At 49.1% G+C, this 23,856-nt stretch overlaps 2 protein-coding genes across 2 annotated transcripts; both read right to left on the bottom strand.

Moving 5' to 3' along the window:
* Nucleotides 1-384: 384 nt before the first annotated feature.
* dele1 (DAP3 binding cell death enhancer 1) lies at nt 385-7,622 on the bottom strand. Its single transcript, XM_042340162.1, has 13 exons — nt 7,592-7,622; nt 6,006-6,129; nt 5,675-5,792; nt 5,396-5,540; nt 4,736-4,897; nt 4,228-4,307; nt 3,611-3,707; nt 3,171-3,313; nt 2,831-2,989; nt 2,627-2,719; nt 2,382-2,541; nt 1,920-2,033; nt 385-1,530 (listed from the first exon to the last, which is right to left on the bottom strand). Exons 1-13 carry the CDS (start codon nt 7,620-7,622, stop codon nt 1,235-1,237), a joined length of 1,722 nt encoding a protein of 573 aa, XP_042196096.1. The 3' UTR covers nt 385-1,234.
* A 1,444-nt stretch (nt 7,623-9,066) lies between these two features.
* Nucleotides 9,067-23,637, bottom strand: LOC103188232 (platelet-derived growth factor receptor beta). Its single transcript, XM_007908141.2, has 23 exons — nt 23,626-23,637; nt 21,113-21,179; nt 20,648-20,908; nt 19,934-20,200; nt 19,330-19,460; nt 18,645-18,816; nt 18,005-18,194; nt 17,266-17,381; nt 16,993-17,116; nt 15,455-15,663; nt 15,105-15,199; nt 14,783-14,915; nt 14,542-14,646; nt 14,169-14,279; nt 13,535-13,682; nt 13,157-13,323; nt 12,455-12,573; nt 12,214-12,336; nt 11,915-12,026; nt 11,718-11,817; nt 11,322-11,427; nt 10,637-10,932; nt 9,067-10,001 (listed from the first exon to the last, which is right to left on the bottom strand). Exons 2-23 carry the CDS (start codon nt 21,144-21,146, stop codon nt 9,863-9,865), a joined length of 3,258 nt encoding a protein of 1,085 aa, XP_007906332.2. The 5' UTR covers nt 21,147-21,179; nt 23,626-23,637; the 3' UTR covers nt 9,067-9,862.
* Between the last annotated feature and the right edge of the window lie 219 nt (nt 23,638-23,856).

Below are 23,856 nucleotides of genomic sequence, written 5' to 3'. Positions count from 1 at the left end.
ATAACACATTGACCACAACTCTGCAAACAACAGTGAGCTTCTCTTGGAGATCCAGCCTCGCTGAGTAAGAGCTTTCTGTAATCTCATAAAAAGGTAAAGATTTTTTGAGCCACTCATAGCTTATACTGTAGGAGGATGCAGATCCCAAAGACCAGCCAGAGACTGAATGCGGGGAACAGACACAGTGATTAGCCTGACAGTGTTTGTCAGAAACATTGTATTTTGATGCAACATCTCAAAGTGCTGGACAGTCACTCCTGTTAAAGATAGTGACCTTGTAGACAAATACGACATTTTAAAGAGCTGTGAGGTGAAAGAGGGATTTACTTGGAGGATTGTTAGCCAGGACATCAACAAACTCCCTTCTCTTTTCCAATTGTCGTGGGGCCTTTAAAGTCCACCTGGTCAGACAGACTCGGTTTAACATCTCATTCGATATTGACATTGACAACAAAGTGCTAACCCCCTCCCCTGTAGTGTCAGCCTGGACTGTGAGCTCATGTCACACTAACACAAGCCACACAGCAACAGGTAGTGTCAGGGGAGAAGCTGCAGTGCAGCAGCTCTCAACGTGGGTCAGTAAAACAGGCACAGCGTAAACACATCACAGCATATATAAGCCCATAGGGGCTATAGCTGACCATTGGACAGCTCCGCTGCTGAAGTGACTGGTGCCGAAGGTCAACACTGAACAGGACCATTTTACACCCAAATCAAACAGCTTTTAAACATTTAGTGCCTTACATTGATAGGCAAAATTGCCGAGGTTTATAATAGGATTATCTGGAGGCTTACACACAACAGGCTGTTGCGCAGGGTGGGGGGGTGTGTGAGAGCAGTATTAACACCTGTGTTTGGTGTTTTCTTCTCTCAGTGCTAAGTGGCGGCTGTGGAGACACACAGTCCTGGTTAGGAACAGGAGGTGGCCATTCAGCCCCTCGAGCCTGTTTCATTATTCTATTAGATCGTGGCTGATTTGGACGGAATCCAGCCCCCGCATAGGGGACCTTACCCCAGGTACAAAGGAAATACGGGATGAGCACAGTCAGCACTGCAGCGGTCACCTCAACACAGAGCCAGGTCCTACATCTGTGACCTGCAGTGTTTGCTGTGCCAGGTTTAGGTCCAAAGTCCTAATGGCAGACAATAAGAATTCACATTACAGTCTTTGCTACAGTGCAGCCTCCACCACAAACAGACAACCAGTTACAGGGCTGTTAGTGGACACCTGGCTTCACCCAACCCCTTTAATCCCGCAACCTGTGGGATGGCTCAGTGGAAAAGCTCCTCTGGGATCCAGGCTTGCGATGTTCGCTGTGAGGAGCTCAGGTCTGTGGCTGAGGCTGGCTTTACTGGCAAGCGGGAGGCAGAGATTCCCGGTACTCCGAGAATGGGATAGAGACCACCCTATGTCTGTCAGTGAGGAGGGTCCCGGGCTGTGCCTAGGCTGTGGTCCGGACAGAGCAGAGAGACATGGCCATGACACCACACACTTCAGGGCTGCACCTTCACGGTGCCTGGGATGTAGATCTGTGCAACAAAAGGCTATTAACCACAGACTCCATTTACTCTAACCCCACATTCCTCTAAACGCTTGATCTTTTCACAAAGGGGGCGAGAACATGAAATAGACTCCCTTAGGCAGATACAGGCTTGGAATGAGAGACACTCCGAAAGTAATAAAAATTAAGGGACGCGCAGAAATGACAGGGAGTTAGAATTGAAGAGTTCGGGTAGACAATGGCAAACTAAACTCGATGAATGTCCTCTTCAGCCCCTAACCTCTGGAACTGCCTCTGTGTCTTGCCCCTTCTCTTTTTTTCTCTACCTGTCTTTAAATCCCCTCCTAAAACCTACATCTTCAACTGCGCTCAGTCACCTCCCATCCTCTCGCTCAGAGCTGAGCCTGTCCTACTCACCGTTGATGTGCAGATCTTCCATCAGATGCTGTAGATTTTCTGCTGCCTCTTCACTGCCTGCCCGGGCTGCTCTCTGGTACAGCTCCAGGGCTCGCTGATAGTCCACGGCAAGGCCTGAGGGTCAGAACGGACAGATTGTTGGGGAGAGAGAGAGACACACACATTCACATCCAGGAAGCTTCATTCAGCATCACACAATGGCTTCCCAAGAGATAAAACTATCTCCAAATAACCCTTTAGCTACTCTCACCATCGGTAAAAACGCCTTTCATGTTGGATTAAAAATTTTATTCAACTGATATTAAATGTTTGAGGCCATTCCCATTCCATGCTCTCTCTCTCTCTCCCCATTGTGTTTGTACTGGTGATCGCTCTCACACTGAAGCTCTCTACTCTAACCACCTTCCCTGCTCTCTCCCATCATTGTAATAGTGATCTCAGATAATGTAGTGGTTGCGTAACCTCCTAGGCCTTGTTGGTACAATGCTCCGAGTGCACACTGGGCGTCCCGATGTCCAGAAGCTGCTGCTTTGTGGTACAGCTCAGCCGCTTGACGGACATCTGTCTGCACTCCCCATCCCTGCTGGTAACACAGCCCGAGGTGGTACTGACTGCAGGAATCCTGTCAAACAATGACAACTCTCACCATTGAGTCCTTACAGTCAATACAAGTGCACGATCAATCTGCTGGGTTTATTCTGCCTTACCCCATTGTCTGCTGCCATCCTGAGATACATGATGGATTTCCGCTGATCGCGGTGAGGACCTTCGGAGTAAACAACCCCGAGGTGGGCCTGGGCCTGGGGCAGCGAGAGGAAAAGAGTTTCTCAGAATGCTCCATTTCATGTCTGGAGTAACGTGACGTGCAGCGCAGAGTCACTGAACCTCACATTCACATTTCATTCACTTACCTCTTTAAGGCCGGACTTTGCTGCCTTTTCCAATTGCTCCAGAGCTCTCCGAGTGTCCCTCGTCTCACTTCCCGTTTTTCCATGTAAGAGGTGCCGCCCCCAGCAGTACTGAGCCCTGCTGTGCCCCTGAGCAGCCGCGTAGCTGTAATACAAGGCGGCCTGGGGAGTGGGTGAGAGGGGGGGCTGTCAATACGTGTAGCTTACTAACTAACACCCCTCCCTTCTTCAAACTCTCCAGGAAACCCGGCTCCTCTGAGATAAAGTCGAGAGATCTTAACAAAAACACTGGCTGCAGTCTTCAGCTATTCAAGAGTGCGATGATTGTTTGCTGTGTCTTTACCTTTGTCATGTCTTTGCTGATGCCCTTTCCCAGCTCATAGCACACCCCCACGTTATACTGCGCCTTTGCGGAGCCCTGACTGGCAGCCAGCTTGAAACAGGAGAAGGCAGCCTCGTCATCCTTGGCTTTGGCATTTTGAATCCCTAGTGAGAGGAGAAGGGTTTTAGCGAAGGTTAAAATAAAGGGAACATTCCCACATTCTGTCCAAGTGTAACCAGCAACTCGGTGCGAAACACACAAAGGAGTTTTAATTCAGTGCAGCACAGAATAAAGAGAATTCACGATTCACATTCAACCCGATCATCGTTTTTGCCCACGAAACACAGTCACTACACTTTACAGTATATCCTGTTAAGTGCTTTGAGACATCTCAATGATGTGATAAGGAGCGATATCAAATACAAGGATTATTATTATTATTTAAACATTAGACCACTCACCAATAATGTTGATGATGGAGGAAATACTGGAGCCCACAACTGTGTCCATGTGGGAGGCAGCTTGCTGTAAAACCTCGTCTGGATTTGATTCCTCTTTCTACACAAACAAGCTGGGTTTAGTGCAGGTCAGGATGATAAAGGCAGCCTTTGTTACCAGCACCTGCTCTTCCTGGCAGGAATATCAACCACAAAGCTGATGGCTTCCAGCAATGGGTAGTGTCAGGATTATTATTATATCATAATAACTCAAAGTACACGCATAGTGACGCACCCTTTGTGTGCTGGGTGCAAGTGATGCTCCGCCCTGTGTTTTTGGGGGTGGGAGGGGCAAACCAAATGCTGGCAAACTCACTGCTATTGATCAGCTGAAACCCAGGTCACTAAGTCAGAGACAAAAACTCACACTCTTTCCTTTCTCTGAGCAATGGTGTAGATTTCTGATGTAAAAATTCTCCGACGAGCTCACACTTCGGAAGCGACCTGGTCAGATTCTATTTTACTAAACACATGGAGCTCCGGGAGAGAGAGGAAGGCAGCTTCCTCCAGGGAAGCTAGCGTCAGGTTATTATTAGACTGTTACTTAAGACGGCGGTTTCCCTGGTGTTCCAGACCATTACCGTCACATTTCCGCGCTCCTCTTCCTCTCCCTCTGCACCAGATGTGAAATTCTCTACGTCGTCCACAAACAGGACATCACCTGCGAGGCACAAACAAACAGCGGCACATGACGCTTGTTCTATTCTGGGGGAGTTGCGCACTCCGAGTGAGAGACGCACGGAAAGTACTGGCAAATCAACTGCTTTTACCCGCTGCACAAAGAGTGATTCTGGCTCTGTGCTGCAGGACGTCACAGGCTAAGAGCAACTCTTAGTAGTACAGTGACCGGATTCTGAGCTGAACTTGGCTGCTCCGTTTGGCTGGAGCTGCACCGAGGTGGGGGAGTGGGGGTTCTCAGAGCTATTTAGTCCCGGTCAGCGTGGGTTGGTTTGGTGGGGAAACATGGCACCCATTTGTCCCACATACAGCCATGAGATGAGCAGCTAATCTGAGGACACAGGGAAGCTCCCATCTTTGCCATTACTCCCGTGGGATCTGTACCGAGCTCTGGGTTTCTGTGGCACTGACCTGAGTGGACGTTCAGACTGGGGTGTGGCTGCTCAGCGCTGGTACCCAAAGCAGCTTCGCCTTCAGAGTGGGACGATTCCCCCCCAGAGTCCGATCTCCCACCCGTCGAGCCCCTGACAGCGTGAGCGAGCACAACACGAGGCAGAACACTCCGACAGCAGCCTACACACGTGACACAAAAGGAATAGATTAAACACAGCACCTGGGCTATCACTTAACCCTCAGCACAGCAGCCGGCAATGGGAGGATGGTAGTGGGTGTTCTGGGAGCACGATATCAAATAGGTGTCCTTCACCCAAACCTCTCGCGATCATCACCTAAAGCTGCTTCAGAGGAACAGGAGGAGGCTATTCATCCTCTCGAGCCTGTTCCGTCATTCTATTTGGTTATGGCTGATCTGTACCTCAACTCCAATTACCCGCCCTTGCCCCATATCCCTTGGTACTCTGACTTAACAGAAATCTATCCACCTCGGTCTTGACTATTTGAATGAATCCAGCATCCACAGCCTTTGGGGGAGGGAGAGGTCCAGATTTCCACAACGCTTTGTGTGAAAAACTGCCTCCTGATTTCTGGAGTTATTTTTCCGCTCCGTTGTTTCCAAATACCTCCCGCCTACGTTCCTCCCAGCTCACAGAGGAGAAAACAAACCAAACTCACCGATTCGATCCTGGTCCAAGGCCGAAGCGATGATGTTGCGGACACAGAGGACTGACCCGCGATGGCTCTCTCGCTGACGGGGCTTGTGAGAGAGCTGCTGATGGATATGCTTCGCTAGGTGTACAAAGACTACAGCAGCCGCTCCCTGGAACACAGGATGTGCAGATTATTACAGATCACACCTCAATGGGCTGTACATGAACCACAACAACTCTGCCAGCTGTTGAGGAATACGATCAATGATTGCGTTACAGTGACCGAGATCTGCCCGATCCTTACCCAGCCCACAGCATCCAATCCCGAATACCGGGGCAAGTGACTGGAGTAAAACCGGAATCCCTCTTCCTTTGTTTTTTGTCTCCCGCCTCCGGTCTCTCCATGCTGGGATTTTGCTGAGCTGAAAGATTTAACCAGATAACAGAAAAATCACAAGTGATGTACACGCAGAGAAGGGGGTACACTGAGAACACCAGAGAGGGAAAGGGAAGGGAGCTTTTAACACTGGATCCACTGTTTGTGTGAAACCTCAACAATTGGCAATATTTCTCCTTCAGGACAATTTTCAAAACAACCCAATGAAACTGAGGCGTTTAAAGGTTCAATAGCAAACCTGCTGTCGAGGGTGAAGCGGCCTGAGATCAGAGACGAGGGGTTTAACGAGTCGTCGTCAGCGTGGTGGCTGGGTGGGAGCCGCAGCGGAGGTGGTGGGCCTGTGATGTGCCAGCGGTGAAGTGCTGAATAATAAAAGTGATAGTCAGTGATTAGAAAGCCTGTTCTTAGCATTTCACAAGCTCCGTTTCCCAGACATCAACAACAACTTACATTTACACGGTGCCTTTCACGTCGGGAGAACGTCCCAAGGCGCTGGACAGTCAGGGATTTGGACCTGAGCTGGGGTTGGGATCAGTAGGTGGTGGGGGGCAGGGAAGGTGTGGGTAGGAAGGTGGCCAAAGTCACGGTTGAAGAGGAGGGTCTTGAGTTGTAACTCGAAGGGGACGAGGCGAAGGGACTGTGGAATGGAGTTCCAAAGGGTGGGGGCAGAAAACAGAGACGCTCTTGCGACGCGATAAGGCGCTGTACCAAATGCAAGGTTATTATTAGTGTCATTACTGTATCATCAGTTACTGCGTTTATCGTAAACCAACCCGTTTACTGCTCCTCCTGGAGTCAACATTGAGACATCCCCACCGTGTGGCCAAGATCAGGTTCAGCTTTCCTCGTCACTCGCATGTGGGGACCTGACGCAATGCAACAACAACTTTTTGCCATGGTCACTTTCCTTCCCTTTAGTCGCACGAATGTTTACAAGTCTGCAAAGCATTGCAGCCTCTCCCTCTCCCTCTCCCGCACAACCTCACACGCTCAGACTCACCCTGGACAACATCTCAAACCGCTGCACAAAGATTGTCCAGCACTGAGAATGGCGGGTGTGGGTGGGTGGGGAGTGGGGGGTGGGGGGGAACGTACACGCAAGTGTTTATTGTTTTGATCAGCCGAGTGTCCGACACACGTGTGGAAGCCCAACCACCCACTGTGTCCGAGTCTCCAAACCACAGGCGAGCTGTTCCGGCCGGCTTTCCCGCGGCTTGTCCAGCTCGGACCACCCTCCCCGGGAGGGCTTTGGCTGCAGGGTTACCGGGAGCCGAGGGTGACAGAGGGGGAGCCTGCCCCCAGTGACTGGTCTGCCCCACCTCTCTCTCTCCCTCCCCCCCACCAACCGCTCTCTCCCCCCCTCTCCGACCACCTCTCTCCCTCCCCCCCCAACCGCTCTCTCTCTCTCCCCCACCTCTTCCCCCCTCTCTCTCTCCCCCCTCTCCTCTCTCTCTCTCTCCCCCCCCTCTCCTCTCTCTCTCTCTCCCCCCTCTCCCTCTCTCTCTCTCCCCCTCTCTCCCCCCCCTCTCCTCTCTCTCTCCCCCCCTCCTCTCTCGCTCTCTCCCCCTCTCTCTCTCCCCCTCTCTCTCCCCCCTCTCCTCTCTCTCTCTCCCCCTCTCTCTCCCCTCTCCTCTCTCTCCCCCCCTCTCTCTCCCCCCCTCTCCTCTCTCTCTCTCTCCCCCTCTCTCTCCCCCTCTCTCTCCCCCCCTCTCCTCTCTCTCTCTCCCCTCTCTCTCCCCCCTCTCTCCCCTCCCCCTCCCCCTCTCTCTCTCTCCCCCCCTCTCCCTCTCTCTCCCCCCCTCTCTCCCCTCCCGCGGGTCTCACCTCTGACCACCAGCGCCTTCAGCCGCCACATCCCTGCCACCACTTCCGCCCGGCGCCCCCACGTGACTTCCGCTCCCCCAGCGCCCGCATAGAGCGGTTTCAGGCTTGACGTCACTTCCACATCCGGCCTGTGCCCCGCCCCCCACCCTGACCCTGTGACCCTGACAGCACGTGCTGGGAAAGTCAAACTTAAATATCATATAAAACAACAATAATAATAATAACAATAATAATAATGATAATAACCTTTGCATTTGACACAGCGCTGATCATGTTGCTGATACGTCTCAAAGTCTTTAAAACACAGGATATACTGTAAAGTGTAGTGACTGTGTTTTGTGGACCGTGTGAAGATACAACACAGGAGATGAACAGATAGAAAATAACGTGGTTTATTTAATATAAAACAAGATAAACCAACAATACATCACTGAACAGAGATGGACATCTCCGAACAACTCAATTACTTAAATCGATTATACACGATGGAATGTCTTGTATGTTCTTGCCTTTTTTTTTAAGAAAAAACATTGTTCCGTACCATTGTTAATAAACAAAATCTGAGGAAAACAAATAAAATGAAAGCTACAATGATTCTGCTTTAGTCCACGTTCTATCTGTGTCTTTTGAATGGCAGGGAGTGTCAGGGCTGCACACACACACACACACACACACAAAGTTAGGTTGAGGGATGGATGTAGTTCTTAATAGCAACTGGACCAATGCGGACGTATTGCCGGATGAGTTTGTGTTTAAAACACGAAGCTGACGTTGCAGTGTATCTTCCATTTCCGCAGTTTTATCTCATGATGCGGATTTAGGTCCACAAAAGTCAAACTTCGAGCTTCAGCTTCTGTCCTCACCCAACAACCACGTGTGGAAACTTCCCAGCAGGAATTCTCCGCAGGAACCTTGGAGTGTTTTCCCCCTCTTCCCTGAACTTCAGGTCAAACGTAGCTCCTACATCTGTCCCAACTGAAATTGGCACAAAACGGGATCAAACCCAGGACCTTCCTGGTCTGGGTGGTTCAATTCCACACTGGAAAGTGAGTTTATCAACTCAGCCATCAGGAAACCCTTCGAAAGGCTGGATTTCCTTAGATTAAAGACACATTTCACCTTGTTATCTGAGCCCACTCCAGCTCAGCGCTCACATATCCCCAAGTACAAGGTGATTAAATAAGATACATAATTAATTTTGACTGTGAAAAGTACCTCATTAGAAATGGGAATGTATTACAACATTCCCTTATACTTCATCTACACTCCTCTATTGTAATAATAATAATCATTGCATTTGATATAGCGCTTTCCACGTCTTCTCGACGTCTCAAAGCGCTTCACAGAATATATTGTAAAGTGAATTGACTGTATATTTGTGGGGGAAACGAGGCAGCCAATTGCGCACAGCAGCGTCCCACAAACAGTCGTGGATTGAAGTGACCAAATTATTATTGTTTGTTTTTTTCTTGAGGGATTATTATCAGCCGTGTGGAGTAAGGAAACTTGCCCAAGGTTTCGCTCTACTGTAAATAGCTCTATTAGGCTTAGAAATGACGCAGAGCGAAAAGACTCCACAACTATTCCAAATACATTGGTAGTGTTATTGGTAGTGTTAAAGGCAGATTAATTGTGGGAACAAAGGGCCACCTGGCCGGTTCCAAATGCTGCTGTGTAAACCCCTAAAACATGACACTTGACAGTGTGAGGGACAGAATGTCTGGCACTTAAGGAGGCACAATAGATCAATAACCATAGTAGCATTGATACAATAGAAAAAGATGGGATAAAGATATATATATATATATATAGAGAGAGAGGTAGGACATCGGAGATCTTTTATCAACTAATAGCCTTTCACTTGCACATAAGTCAATATATATATATAGAAATAAACGTTTGATTAACTTGAAAGTTGAACTTTCCCCACCCACAGCTCACTGACTTCAAAGCTGAGGAAGCGATTCTTCTGGCCTAATCTTTTAATATAATATTATTACAGTATTTGCGTATTGTATATTTGCATTAACAAAGCGCCTTTCATGGTTTGTTATATAATAACCAGCTTTTACATTAAATTTAGATTTAGATCCCCAAAAACTTTGTACAATTGTCAATTTAAAGACAAGTGTTTTAGGGCTAAAACCATAAGAGATTTCAGCCTGTGAAGGTGGAAGCTGTGGGGTCCTGCAGGCTGACTTTCCAGTCACCGAATCCCACTTTCCCTTTTTATCTCCGTTATTTTGTGAGCTGGAAATCAGGGTGGGAATGTTACAGAAAACTGTCCTCTACGTCAGACGGGTTGATTTTGGGGTCAGTGCTGGTCTGCTCCTGCTCTCTGGGCTCACGCTTTACCTGCGAGCACTGGCTGGGGTGCATGTTTGCTTCATTTCCCTCGTTCATCAGAGAGCTGTACAGAGAGAGAGAGAGAGAGAGAGGGAGTGTGTGTTAATCATTCTTTGTGTGAACAAGTGGCACTGGAGAACAACAAGAAAATTAGCACAGTATATCACTTGGGACGGCACTGCCCTTTCAGCTCTGGGACCCGGGTTTGAAACCAGCCCGGACTGATGCAATGAAGATCTCTTCAGTCTGTTAGTTGTAAATATCCCTGAATAAATTTTACTTGTGCCCAGTCTCTGTGTGGGTCTCACAGCTCAAATCTCCTACTTTCTGACATTAAAACTCTCACTCAGACACTGTGGTGACAGGAACACTGGTGTGGGAAACAGAAAATATCACTATAGTGGGGCGCAGGTCCGAGGTTCACTTTGAAGCGGGTTATTGGGACATCGCAGAGAGCCCGTTACTCTATACGACCTTGTGCCCAACCACCGTGATGATTGGATTTAGCACCAGCCCAATTTCTGACAATGTGATAAATATCACATCACACCATCTAATTTTCAGCCAATGTCTTTTCGGCTAAAACGCTCTGGAACGCCACCTGCGTGAGGGGCGCTATGTCAATGCAAGTTATTGTTTTCACTGCGTTGAAAGATATGACAAACCATTGGGACCACGTGGTCAGTAAGGAGGCCGTACCTGGGTCTGGTCGCGGTGCCGTGCTCTAGGGTAACGTTCTCCGAGTTGCCGTTCACGTTGGTGGGCTCTGGGCTGGGCTCGGGGCTGGGCTCGGGGTCAGGGCTGGGGTCAGGGCTGGGGTCGGGCAGGGGGATGATGTAGCCATTCTCGGTGCTGTTCGCTCCGCTGGGCGATGGTGTGCTACCCACACAGTTGGAGTAGATCACGTTCTGGTCGGTGTTGGTAAAACTCCGGCGAGTGCGGCAGACGGCTGGGTGATCGCTCTTCAAAAACTCTTCGGTAATCTTCATATATTTCTGGAAAAAAAGTCAGAGCAGAGAAACACACAATTAATATTCTGCTTCACACAACTCCTCACAGCACAGGGGTAAAAATGAGACCATTGAACCCGTCACAAAACTTTGTGTTTTCTGTCAATTCCTAAATTCCTAAAGCCAGTCTGTGGATCTAACCCTGATTTCAATGAAGTGCTTCCCGCTGAGCTTTGATCTCACTTTGCCCAAATCTCATCTGGAGGCTTCCTTTCGATGACTGAATTAATATAACTAGAGAGAGGGTCTGACTCCAGGCTATCTAATAACCTGCCACTGGCTGGTGGAGCTGTGGGCGAGAGTGGGCAATGTAAATCCAGTGAGTTACTGCCAGCGATGTCAAAGATAAATCCGCCAAGAGTTCATACACTCACCTTCTTGTAACTCTCATTTAGCAGCTTCCCCATGGATGTCACCAAACCTGAGAAAGGTGGGCGTTTCTCAAAGTCATCGTTCCAGCATTTCTGCATTATTTCGTATCTGCAGCAGGTGGTAAATAAAGTTAGTGTGACACATAATTATAAAACAATAGTATCCGTGCCCCCCCACCGCGCCCCCCAGACATACTCTACTCTTACCTCATTCCCTGCCCTCTCCCCATCGTGTTTTTGTTTGTTGGTGCTCACTCCCCCACTGAAGCTCTCTACTTGTTACTATTTCATCACCAGTGGAAATAACCAATTACTCTTCACCCTATCATAGCCATCAGGTCACTCCTTAATCCTGTGAGCTCTGGTGGAAGGAGCTCTATAGAACGTCTGAAGACTTACATTTCACTGGCAGCGTACTGAGGCTTGGGCATGCGGTAACCGTGCCTTATGGCATTGTAGAATTGGTCGTTGAGAGGCAGCTCTGGGTAGGGCGTCCCACCTAAAGCAGAGACACAGAGAGTGGTTAGAGAGCAGCTGCTAAAATAACCCCACGGACAGAAAGCTAGAAGGGAAAGGCAGAGATTGGCGTTGGTTACCCAGTGTGAAGATCTCCCATAGGAGGACAGCGTAGGACCAGACATCGCTGAGTGTAGTGTACAGGCTGTTGAAGATGCTCTCTGGCGCCATCCACTTCAGTGGCAGGAACGTCTGGAACAGATTGTAAAAATAATAATAACCGTTTCACCCACAAAATATAGAGCCAATTCACTTTACAGTGAAGCGCCTTGAGACGTCTCGAAGACATGATAAGGCGCTATGTCAAATGCAATGATGATTATCATTGTTATTCCTTGCGTTTGATATAGTGCCTGGACCACGGCACAGTTTAACTTACGCTGCCTCGGGAAATGTAGTTGGAATCGTTCATGATGTCTCTGGCCAAACCAAAGTCGCAGATTTTAGCCAGTTTGCCCTCACAAATCAGCACGTTCCTGGCGGCTAGGTCGCGGTGGACACACTGAGGAGCAGAGGGAGATGCAGAACATAATACATAACAACTTAATATGCAACACACACATATAGCATCCACCAGCCTCAGGTGCACACCCAGATCCACCACCCACTGATTGACTCACATTCTTGGAAGCCAGGAACTCCATTCCCTGGGCCACCTGATAGCTGATGGCCACCAGGTCCATGTAGGTGAGCGCCACCGACTCACTGATCAGCAGCACATCTTCCCTTCGATCCTCCTCTGAAACAGACCACCAAACAGACCTCAGTGTAGTGTGTGTGTGTGTGTGTTGCTGTAGTACCTCATTCACACCAGCAGATGGCACTCGTGCACACACAGCCACTGTCTCAGTGCTCAGTGCCTAATAATACACAATAATAACTCTTATATTATTGTATATTACTATTATGTCATTGAGACGTCTCAAAGCGCTTCCAGAGATGCGCAGCAAAGTGCAAGTGACTGTGTATTTTGTGGGCGAAACGCAGCATCTACTTTGCGCACAGCAGTGTCCCGCAAACAGCCGTGGAGGGGGTGACCAATTTTATTTGGGGGATTGTTGGCCCAGACACCGGGAAAGAGCGAGCGATAAACTCCCTTCTGTTTTCGAACAGAACCATGGGATCTTTAACGTCCACTTGAACAGGGGAACTCGGTTTAACATCTCAGCCGAAGGACAGCATCTCCGACAATGCAACCCCCACCCCCCCAACCCCAGCGCTGCATTGGAGCGTCAGCTAAGACTAGTGTGGAACTGAGTGTTGCAGAGCGAGTGGGCAGGGTGCAGGACATGTGGGGGGTGGGGGTTTAGTTGAGGGGATACCTGTGGCGGAGTAGTGCTCGTTGGTATAAGGCGTGTCGTAGCCTGAGTGCTCGATTTCGGTGTAGTTGGTGCCATTCTTCACCTCCACCATGGGCACGTACTCCAGGAAGTTGTCCTTGCTCATGTCCATGTAGCCTCCATCGTTCTCAAACGACAAAGCGATGTAGCTGTGAGGGAGGCAAGCACAGGCATGAGTGCCAAAAGGGGAAATAAGGGGCTTTCCCCCTACTCCCTCTCCTCCCCCCAACCCCTAAACTCGCTCACCCTCAGAAAGTGAAACAAGTTAGAGAAAGTGTGTTAGTTTAGGAGTTGGGTCACGGTGGCCGGTGATGTTGTGGACAGTGACGGTGGTGATGGTACCGGTGATGGTTTGGTCACCTCTTGACTCTCTCCTCGCCGTGGGTCACTCTATCTGTCTGTTGACTGCTGTGATTGGTGTAGGCCTGCAGGAAAGTGTGCTTGTTCCTGTGTAGGTAATCCACCAGGTCTCCGTGGCGACAGTATTCGGTCATGATGTAGATGGGACCTGTCACAGCACAACACAGAGTGAACGCCCCATCTCCAGCTCAGCTCCAGGCAGATACTCAGCACCTCAGCTCCACTAACCCTCACTCTCTCTCTCTCTCTGTCTCTAACCTTCAGACACCAGTAACCAAACAGCGATTCCACCCAAGACGACATCAGCTGAACTGTGGTGGGTTTGGAGGCCGCGACCATTCTCCTCAGGTCGGGGGAGAACATCTCAGCATCTTTAGCATCGACCTGAACCACAGACTGGACCTCACTCGCTGTAACGTCTCACCCAAAGCCTCTGCTAATATAGAGATCTCCTCAGTACCTCACTAGAGTGTTAGCCCAGACTGGGAGCTCCAGTCCTCACAGGAGTCTTGACTCTACAACTTTTTGACCAGACTGTGACTATCTCAGCCAAGTCAGCACTGGCTAAACAGACCAGCGTGTATCTGCTGGAGCCAAAGGTTTGACCCCTGGGGTTGGCGTTGGGAGACTTTACCTCCTTTGGTGCAGGCTCCCAGGAGGTTGACAATGTTTAAATGAGGCCCCAAGTGGCTCATAATCTTCAGCTCCGACATCAGGGCCTGTTTCTCGCTGCTCCTGGCTGTTGCTGTGAAACCGGGAGAGAAAAGGCAGCAGGTTAATCCTGTAACAGGACAACGGCACAGACAAGAGCAAATACAATTTACTGCAACAGAGAAACAATCCTTCAATCTGTGTGTGTGTGTGTATATGTGTGTACATGTGCGTGCGCGCATGTGTGCCTGTGTATGCATGTATGTACACTGGTGTATAGCGTGTGTGTATGCGTGTGGGCTGCGTGTGGTTTGCGTGTAGGTTGCGATGCTGGGAGAGCCACAAGACACACTCACATTTCAGCATCTTGATGGCCACTTTCATGGCTGATTGGGAGCTGCTCAGGCCGCAGGCGGTGGCTGCCACGACCCTGCCAAAAGCTCCCGAGCCCAGAGTCCGACCTGCAGGAACCACAGCAACAACACAAGAAGCTGTATTTACACCGGAGAAAACCTCACAAAGCTTCATGTCACACGAGGAAGACCGGGATTGGAGATAAAAGTGAAACGAAGATGAAGGAACGAGCGGTTACCGTACCCAGGGACAGCTGGTCTCGGGGGAACTCCCAGCTGGAATCATATGGCAGCTGCATGGGGTCTACGTAGATGTACTCGTGTCCATCCAGGCTGACGGACTCAATAACCTTCCATCGGATCTCGTACCGGGGTTTCTGGGAAAACAACCAACAGTCAGTAAACGTCTCAATGCGTCCCAGCCCAACCGCGCCCAACACTAACCACGTGCAGTTACAAGCGAAGCTAACATTGGTCGGGGGAACATCTCCCAGCGCTCCTCAATGACAATAGGAGGTCACTGAGCTGGTGGGGGGGAGGGTCGAAAGCCGGTGACAGTTGATTACCTGCTGCCAAACCACCACCAGGATGGCCAGAGCGACGACGATGATGATCAGCAGCACCAGGATAGCTGCCACAATGACCAGCTGGGAGCGGAGAGCTAGAGACAGGAGACAGCCGTCAGTATTTCTCCTGGGGGAGATGTTCACACACCCTGGCCCTCCCTGGGCACAGCTGCCCTGACCCGCCCAGCCCAGGCTAGCCCAGCCCACCTCAGCCCAGGCTAGCCCACCCCAGCCCAGAGGGGCTGAGTGGCCTCCTCCTGTTCCGAGCTGTAGCCTCACTGGATGTAGGTCAGGGTGTGTGTGTGTGTGGGTGTGTGTTGGGGATACATTCTCACCCTCCCTGTACTCACTCGTGGAGACCAGCTTGACCTGACGGCTCTCCGAGCTGAAGGGGTTGGTGGTGGTGCAGCGCACGGCTGCAGTCTCCACTATCTCCTGCTGTGTGAGGACACTCTGTACCCGCATCGGCCCCAGCTCACCGTTCTCCACACGGAAGCTCTCCACACGGAACGTGCTGGAGTTCAGGGGCAGCGGGTTCCACACCTTCCCTGAGTTGCACCTGAAATCACGCAATACACACACCCAACGGTAATGATTCACAGTGTTCAGAGTAACCTCACTTGCCTCTCCTCTTTGCTGCTCACGGCTCCACCGTGGGCTGACCCCAGCAGGAGCCAAACAGCAGTAACTCCATCGGTTAGCCGCACTTTCAGCACAACGCCCCGAAACTCTGAAACCCTCACCCTCTATCCCTCCGCCTTGCCCCTTCCTTCTCCACCTTCAGGTCGCGCCTGAAGACCTTCCTATTTGACCGTGCCTACAGTCACCTTCCCACTTCCGCCGGCTCAGCATTGTGCTCCGCCTGAGACGCTACCCTGTGTGAGGGATGCTGTATAAATACAGGTTGTTGTTGAGGTCAGGTATTGTAACAGCGGCCAAGGGGTTGGTTCATCACCAAAACTGTGACCTAACAATCACCCAAAGCGTTTACTACACAGCGCTGGGAGGTAAGAACTGGCGCAACACCAACCCCCCCAACCCCTCACCCCAAACACACACATGTACCCACCGCCCGTCCCTCCCCTATCCTCCAGTCATAGGAACGCACAGAGCTGGGGTTGGGGAAATGGTGTGAATGATGCAAAGAGGGCATCACTGGGGGGTGAGATACAGCACGGACATTTTTGTGCTTCTGTCACAGTAAAGGAAGCATGAGAATCAAACGGTGATAAGATGTAAACACACACAGCTCCCAGTCAGCCCAGCACTCCGGCAGCAAAGGAGGTGACAGGCAAATGAGGGGTTTAATTTGCAACTGGGAGGAGAGTCCCAGTGCTTGCTTTGCAAACTGGTTCGCAGCCACCGAGGAGGGTGGGAGCTGGACATTACCAGGGTTTCAGAAAACATTCTGTTTCAATATGATCATTACAAGAGATTTAATACAGGTTAGAAAAATGAATTCTTGTGTCTGATACGACGCCTATAAAAATCACAATGTCTCAAGTGCTTCACCCTGATTTATTGGGATAAGGTAGTTTAGTGGCAGCCAATTTACGCACAGCAACGTCCCACAAAGAGTTATGAGGTGGGTGAGTGATTGCATTTGGGTGATTGTTGGCCAGGATATAGGGAGAGAGAGAGAGAGAGAGAAACTCCCTTCTCTTCTCCAAGAGCGTCCCTGATCCTTAACATTCTCCTGAACAGCAGACAGGACCTCAGTTTAACATCTCATCTGAAGGGCGGCACCTTCAACAATACAATGCTCTGTCCATCGCTGTACGTGAGTGTTAGCCTGGACTGTGAGCTCAATATGATCTTGGGGCTTGAACCCCACCTGAGCTCACAACTTCATCAAACGCAAGGCAACTCGTGCCTCTGAAGCCGTTACCTTTTCAGATCGTTGCACGTGAACCAACTGATTTCAGGGACCGGGGAGCCCTCAGCCACACATGTCACTGTCTGCTTCCCGTTGGGGTGCTGGCGGTCAGTCAGCGTCAGGATTCTGGCCGGTACTGCATGGTACAGGTGAAGAAAAGTAAAGGAAATTATTATAAATTACACACAGCAAACTCTAAATAGTATCCCCAATGGAGCTCTCCACTCTAACCCCATTCCCTGCTGTTGCCTATGTTACAAGAGAGTGCTGGTTTAATAATCTCACCGTTTACTCTTAAACTGAAGGTAATCTGTTTCTTGTCACCTTCGTTCCAAACAGAAATGCTATAGTTCCCGATATCTTCTTCATTTACACGGATCAGGTTCAAGACGTTCTGATAGCTGCAAACGAGAGAATTCTGCCACTCAACGTAACATTGGACCATGAGCTCAGGACATAAGCAATCTTCACTACCTGTCAAACCATCTTCTTCTCTAGCCTCTGAACCACCTTCCCCATCATAGACCCTTCCGAACCCATTAACATGCTGTCTGCTAGCCAGCGCGAGTCTGTGTCCCACTACCTGAAGCCTTATCAGCATATGTGTAGGAACATAGAATAGGGAGAACTGGGAAAAACCTGTTTAGTCTATCTTGTCTCTCCTGCTTTCAATCCCATCTGTCCCTATGTAATTGCATCAAAATCCCATCCCATTTCCTCTGAGACTTCCCACGTTAGCCATATTCATGCTTCCTGGGACAAGCTGTTCCACATGGGAAACCCCACTCAACATTAACTGCTTTAATCCCAATTCATTCCCTCTTCCCCATGTTGAGTGAGATACTGGAGGTGACCATGTCTGAAAGATCTCCCCTCAATGTTGTCAGCTCTAGTGTGGACATTCCCAGTTTGGGTAATCTCTCCCATGGAGGATAGGACTATCTGACACCCGTTTCTTGGCTGCTCTTCCGCTGGTTTCTCGATCAGAAACAGTTGTGTTGAGGCTATTGAGCTGATCACCTACCGGTTTCCCCCCAGTGATTTGTTGCTGAATGTTATCTGATTGGTCTTCTCATTGCACGGCACATTGTCCTTCAGCCACATGACGAGCGGCGGAGGGTAAGCTGTGATACTAACAGCAAAGCTCTTCACCTCAGAAAGGTTGGCGTATTCTATGTCACTCATCTCGGTTTCCAGACGTACAAATCCATGCTCTGTAAAGACAAGGATTGTGGCATTATGTCCTGCCTAACACTGTAATGAGTCACTTCACAGTCAGACACAAAACATGACTTGTCCCAAGGAGATGATTGGGACAGGTTAACAATAACAACAGCCATTACATTTCTATAGCGCCCTTCACACAGGATAGCGCCTCAGAACACTGAAGTTCACTCAGTGACCATCTAATGAAGACTTTTGTGGACCCCCTAATGGCTAATGTAAGAGCAGCATGGACTCAGCCCACTTCTCTCTCTTTGTCTCTCTCTCGCTGTCACTCTCTCTCGAAGAACGTCCTCACCATCAATAATAATAATAATCCTTGCATTTAATATAGCGCTTTCCATGTCCTCTAGACGTCTCAAAGCGCTTTACAGAATAGACTGTAGAGTGAATTGACCGTATATTTGTGGGCGAAATGTGGCATTGTGTGGTTTACTCACCAAGAACAATAATTTCAAGGGATTTCTTCTCAAACTGATGCTCATAATATCCCAGGACGGTGCAGTTATAGACTCCGGAGTCTGCCAGTCTCGCCTCTTCCAGAAGCAGAGTTGAGTGCACCTCCTGAGCCCCGTCAATCACCGTCTCCTTCTTTTCCTTTTCCTTCCCCCACTGCAATAAAAATAGGCTGTTACTGGCCGTGGTCAAATGTACCTTTGAAACACTGGGCTGTAATCTGCGCCTCTTCATAGTTAACACGAGGAACACATTATTAAACCTTGAACCCATCTCGCCCTTCCACACTTCCCCTGAAGCTGGCATGTCAGTCCAGTGATCAATCGTTGCTAGTGAACATGTGAAGAATTAGCAGCTCACCTGTCTCCTCGCACGCGAGTCTAGTCAGTGAGTGTTGGGGCCTTCCTCACTCCCTTCTCCTCGCTCCCTCCCTTCCCATTTTCATGTCTCTGCTGAAGACCTTTCTTTTCGACTGTGCCTTTGGTCACCTTCCCCCCCCCTCCCCCCTGGCTCGGCCCTGGGATCCGTTACTGTAAAGCGCTCTGAGACGCCGTCCGGCGTGGAGGGCGCTATATAAATCCAAGTTGTTGTTGTTGTTGTTGTCCAAGCCCTTTATCTTTGACAGGTGTTAACCTCTCTATCTGAGCATTAGTGACAGTGTAAACTCACCTCCTTTCTCGGGTAGCTCCAGTTAAAATGCACCAGTTGGTTCCCTTTCACTGAGCAGGTCACGTTGATGGCTTCCCCTATTTTCACGATGCTTTTGGAGGTGTGAAGCTGAACATCAAGATACGGTGAAACTGAGGAAGAAAAAACTTGTGTTTCTATAGCATCTCATCCCATCAAAACATGGCTAAGTGATTACAATAACTGTTAAGTGTAGTGACAGTGCAATACATAGACAAACACAGCCGATATTTGACCAGCAAATTTACACATGTAGCCACGGACGAATGGTACATTTATCTACATCTTTCTCATCCACCTGAGCAGGCAGACAGAACCTCAGTTTAACAGAATTTACTGTAAAGTGTAGTGACTATATATTTTGTGGGCGAAACGCAGCAACCAACTGCGCACAACAGGTTCCCAAAAACGGCTGTGGATTGAGTGACCAAATTATTATTATTATTTATGTGGTTTGAACAAACATCCTGCGGAGGTGACAGTGTGAACGATTAAGCCATCAAAAGAAGAGGTGAATTGAACACTTCGTTCTCAGTCTTCGTAGGAACAAATATAAATCCAACAAAAACCTCCTCAGAAAGGTTACCTTTGAAGGTCTGCACAATGTATGGCTCAGATTCCCGACGCACTCCTAGAAGCTCTGCTATACAGATGTAGGTGCCGTCCTCGAACCTATCAAAAAATCCCTCGTATTTATTGAAGGGAGTTTCCCACAGGGACTGGGTCTCATCGTGATATAGGGTGACGTTGAGCTCAGGATTTGTGATCCGACACGGGATCAGGAACGCCAGTGAATATTCCATCATGATAACCTGCTCGTCCGGACTTTGTGGGAGAAACCACATGCGAGGATCTGTGTGAAAAAGAACTCAGGTTCAATCTTTCTTTGCGACAAAGGAGCTGTGTGCTGTTCTGAGTTCCTGAGCTGAAGTCCCGATGTGGGGATTGAATCCCAAACCTGTAGCCCTGAGGAGAGATTGCCCACGGGCCAGCCAGGACCTCGAGAGAGTGTATTGGGCAAAGCCACTGTCAAGTGCTTGTGCTCATTGTAATAATAATAATAATCCTCGTGATTGATACAGCGCCTTATCACATTTTTCGAGACGTCTCAAAGCGCTTCACATATATTCTGTGAAGTAAATTGACTGTATATTTTGTGGACGAAAACCGGCAGCCAATTGCACACAGCAGCGTCCCACAAACAGTCGTGGATTGGGTGATCACATTATTATTATTTTTAGTACAGTAGACATACATATAGCAGTTATCGTATGGTTATTATAGGAGGTTTGAGTCTCACCTGGAACAAAAACATAGAAGATCTTCACGAGGAGGTCGTCCCTGAAGCAGTGGTACTCCCCTGTGTCCAAGGCAGTTGAGTTGAGTATAGGCAGCGAGGCTCCATCATGTTCAAAGTAGCTCCCAGAGGCTTCTTTGAACTGCCATTTCACCTCTCCACTCCCCGGGCAGTTCAGGGTCAGGCTCGCTGAGGGCTCCAACACAATCTCTTGAGTTTCCAACTGACGTCCATTGGCCTCGCCAAACCACAACAACAGGAGCACTGGCGGGAGAGGGACAACAGTGAAGCTAATGGGCAGGTTTTCTAGCACATTCCTTATCAAGGAATTGCATTAGAAATCCTACATGTTAGACTGCATTAGAACTGCATATAACTAAGGGACATGAAACAAGTCATTTTATCTTTAGCCCATGGTGAAGATCGCACTTCCATTCCTGTGCCCTTTTGGGAGAGGTCTACAGTTACCTGTGATCAGTGGGAGTCGGTGAATGTTGGACATCCTCACGCAGTCTAACAGGATCCAGAGACACTGCTGAGACAAGACACAAAGAGTGACGTTAGGTGTGAGTTCCCTACCTTTTTCTCATTTACCTTGTGGTGGAGACACAGTGCTCAACACTGCTGGCCATTTGGCTGGTGCTGTTGCTATTCTGTGGGTTAGGTCTGTCTGATTGAGTTGGAATTGACCGTAGGAAAATCATCCTCAATTGACACTGAACTTCCGTTATTTCTAGGGCAGATCCCAATCAATCGAACTGCTCCCACACCCAACAGCCAGACAATGCTCCCACTTGCCCCTCTCTCCCCTTCCTCTCACGCTCTGCAGGAGTGTGAGCCCAAGCTTGGCATTACCCAACTTGCTGAATTATTCCACAACTTCCATCCTGGCAACTAGCTCTGGACACCTCAGCCCTACCCGGGCCCAGATTTCTCAATAGTCAGTCTAAATAAACTCCAGGTCTCGCAAATCCCGAACAATTCCCAAGTACCCCTGACCCCTCGACACTCACTGTCAAGGGCAAGTTGGAGGAGAAACTAAAATAGGGATTTTCTTCCCCCTAATACTGAACTCTGCAACACTCTCCCTCTATCCCTCTGCCTTGCCCCCCTCCTTCCCCAACTTCAGGTCAAGCCTGACGACCTTCCTCTTTGATCATGTCTACATTCACCTCCCCCCAGACTCATCCGGGAGTCTGCTCCGGTGTCGAGCTCCACCACTGTCAAGCGCTCTGGGACGCTGCCCTGTGTGAGGGGCGCTGTGTCAATGCAAGTTGTTGTTGTTGTTTGCCAAACTGATGTGAGCCGTCAGGCAAACCTCAGTGAGCTGAGCTGGCTGAGTTGTGTGGAATTCCACAGCAGTGACTGACCGACCAGGGCCCCCGACTATAACAACACAATGTCAGGCAAGCCCCACCTCCTTCCTGCAACTGACATGTTGGGTTAATATCTTCTCCCGAAGGAACGATTCTCCCAGCCTAACCCCCTCTCTCCCCCTCGAACTCCTCCTCCCCCGGCCGCTCCACAGCCATTTCCAGATCTCCCCAAGTAACGGTTGAGTTTACAATCTTTCACACTTTCTAACGCGGAAACAAGAATAAAACTTGAATCCCATCAGCACTCTCGGGCCGGGTCGGGCCGGGAAGGGTCAAAGGCACATCATTTGATTGCTTCCTCACTGCAAAGTTTAACTTTAATGATCAGTTTCTGGTCGCCAGTAAGAACCCATTCCACCTTACTTACTGTCTTCCTATTCTGTCTTCATCTCTGAACTTCCAAGGAACACACTGAGAGACTAACAAATAGCAAACGGGGCCCATGTTTCAGCTCCACAAACTCTTTACATTTCACAAACTTTCCTGAGGTGGAGTTTAGTTGAACATCTTGACTCCAGGATGCTGTTGGTTGTAATATGACCTGGAGTCCATTTACCCCCCACTAATCCAGCCTCCGCAGAACAAGTCAAACTCTCTGCTAAATTACAGCAATAGCATAACTAACCTGCAGAGATATAGTGACTGTTATCTAGACAAATTGGCAGCAATACTCCTCACACAGAAACGGATGAATGATCAATTCATGTCTTTTATGATTATTTTGGATGAAGGAAGAATATTGGACCTCTGGGAGAAAAGCCCTGCTCTTTATCCAGGTGTGGAGTCCTGTAGTGTAGTGGTTAAAGTTTCCTTATTTCACACGCCTCTGTTTTCCTAGCAGTAAGTAGGAGCCTGCTGTTAATGCTTCCACCCTAAAGAATCATGTCACTCAATCCACGACTGTTTGTGGAACATTATTGTGTGCAATTGGCTGTCGTGTTTCATCCAGAAAATACACAGTCACTCCACTTTACAGTAATAATAATAATCCTTGCATTTGATATAGCACTTTTCATGTCTTTAAGATGTCTTAAAGCTCTTCACAGGATATACTGTAAAGTGAATTGACTGTATATTTGTGGGTGAAGTGCAGCAGCCAATTGCACACAGCAGCGTCCCACAAATTTATTATTGATTGTTTTCTTGAGTGATTATTATTAGGCGCGTGGAATAAGGAAACTTGCCCAAGGTTTCGCCCTGCTGGGAATCAAACTCAGGTCTATTGCTTGCGAGGTGAACGTTCTAACCACTGAGCTTCAGGACTCCAGTATATTCTGTGAAGTGCTTTGAGACATCTCAACGATGTGATAAGGCGCTATATCAAATGCAAGGACGAGCCCCAGAGTGTCAGAGTGAACTCAAGCCCTGGGTGGGGGCTCCAATCCACAGCTTTCTTACCTCCAGAGGCCACAACACTCACATACTGAACCCATGCACACAACTCACACAAACACACACACACGAACACAGCTCACACACAAACACACACGCAGGCTCTGTCATCCTCTCCCCATCGCCTCCTAGTTCCAATGGAATCTTCTTGTTTAACATTTCTAAATACCAAACAGCCGACAAACATCCGAAACATTTAATGGATAAACTGACCTCTCTCCTCCACCCCACAAAACAAGAGAAAAGTCGGGAAGCTGTTCAAACAAATGCTTTGACCCGATCCATTGCAACTCAGTACTGAGCAGTCTGCGTACACCAGGCAGAGAGAGAGGGCAGTCCTGCTGATGACACGAGCCAGCCCGCCTAAAGCCCTCTGGTCCTAAAGCTCTAATGTAGATTAAAAGGGTCAGAGTTTGGAAAGAAAATCTTTACATTAGATTTGCA

This window comes from Callorhinchus milii, unplaced genomic scaffold (assembly GCF_018977255.1).
Source record: "Callorhinchus milii isolate IMCB2004 unplaced genomic scaffold, IMCB_Cmil_1.0 Scaffold13, whole genome shotgun sequence".
In the NCBI taxonomy this organism is placed as follows: Eukaryota; Metazoa; Chordata; class Chondrichthyes; order Chimaeriformes; family Callorhinchidae; genus Callorhinchus; species Callorhinchus milii.
Note: the sequence above shows the minus strand (reverse complement) of the source record. Positions and strands in the feature narration are given on the sequence as shown.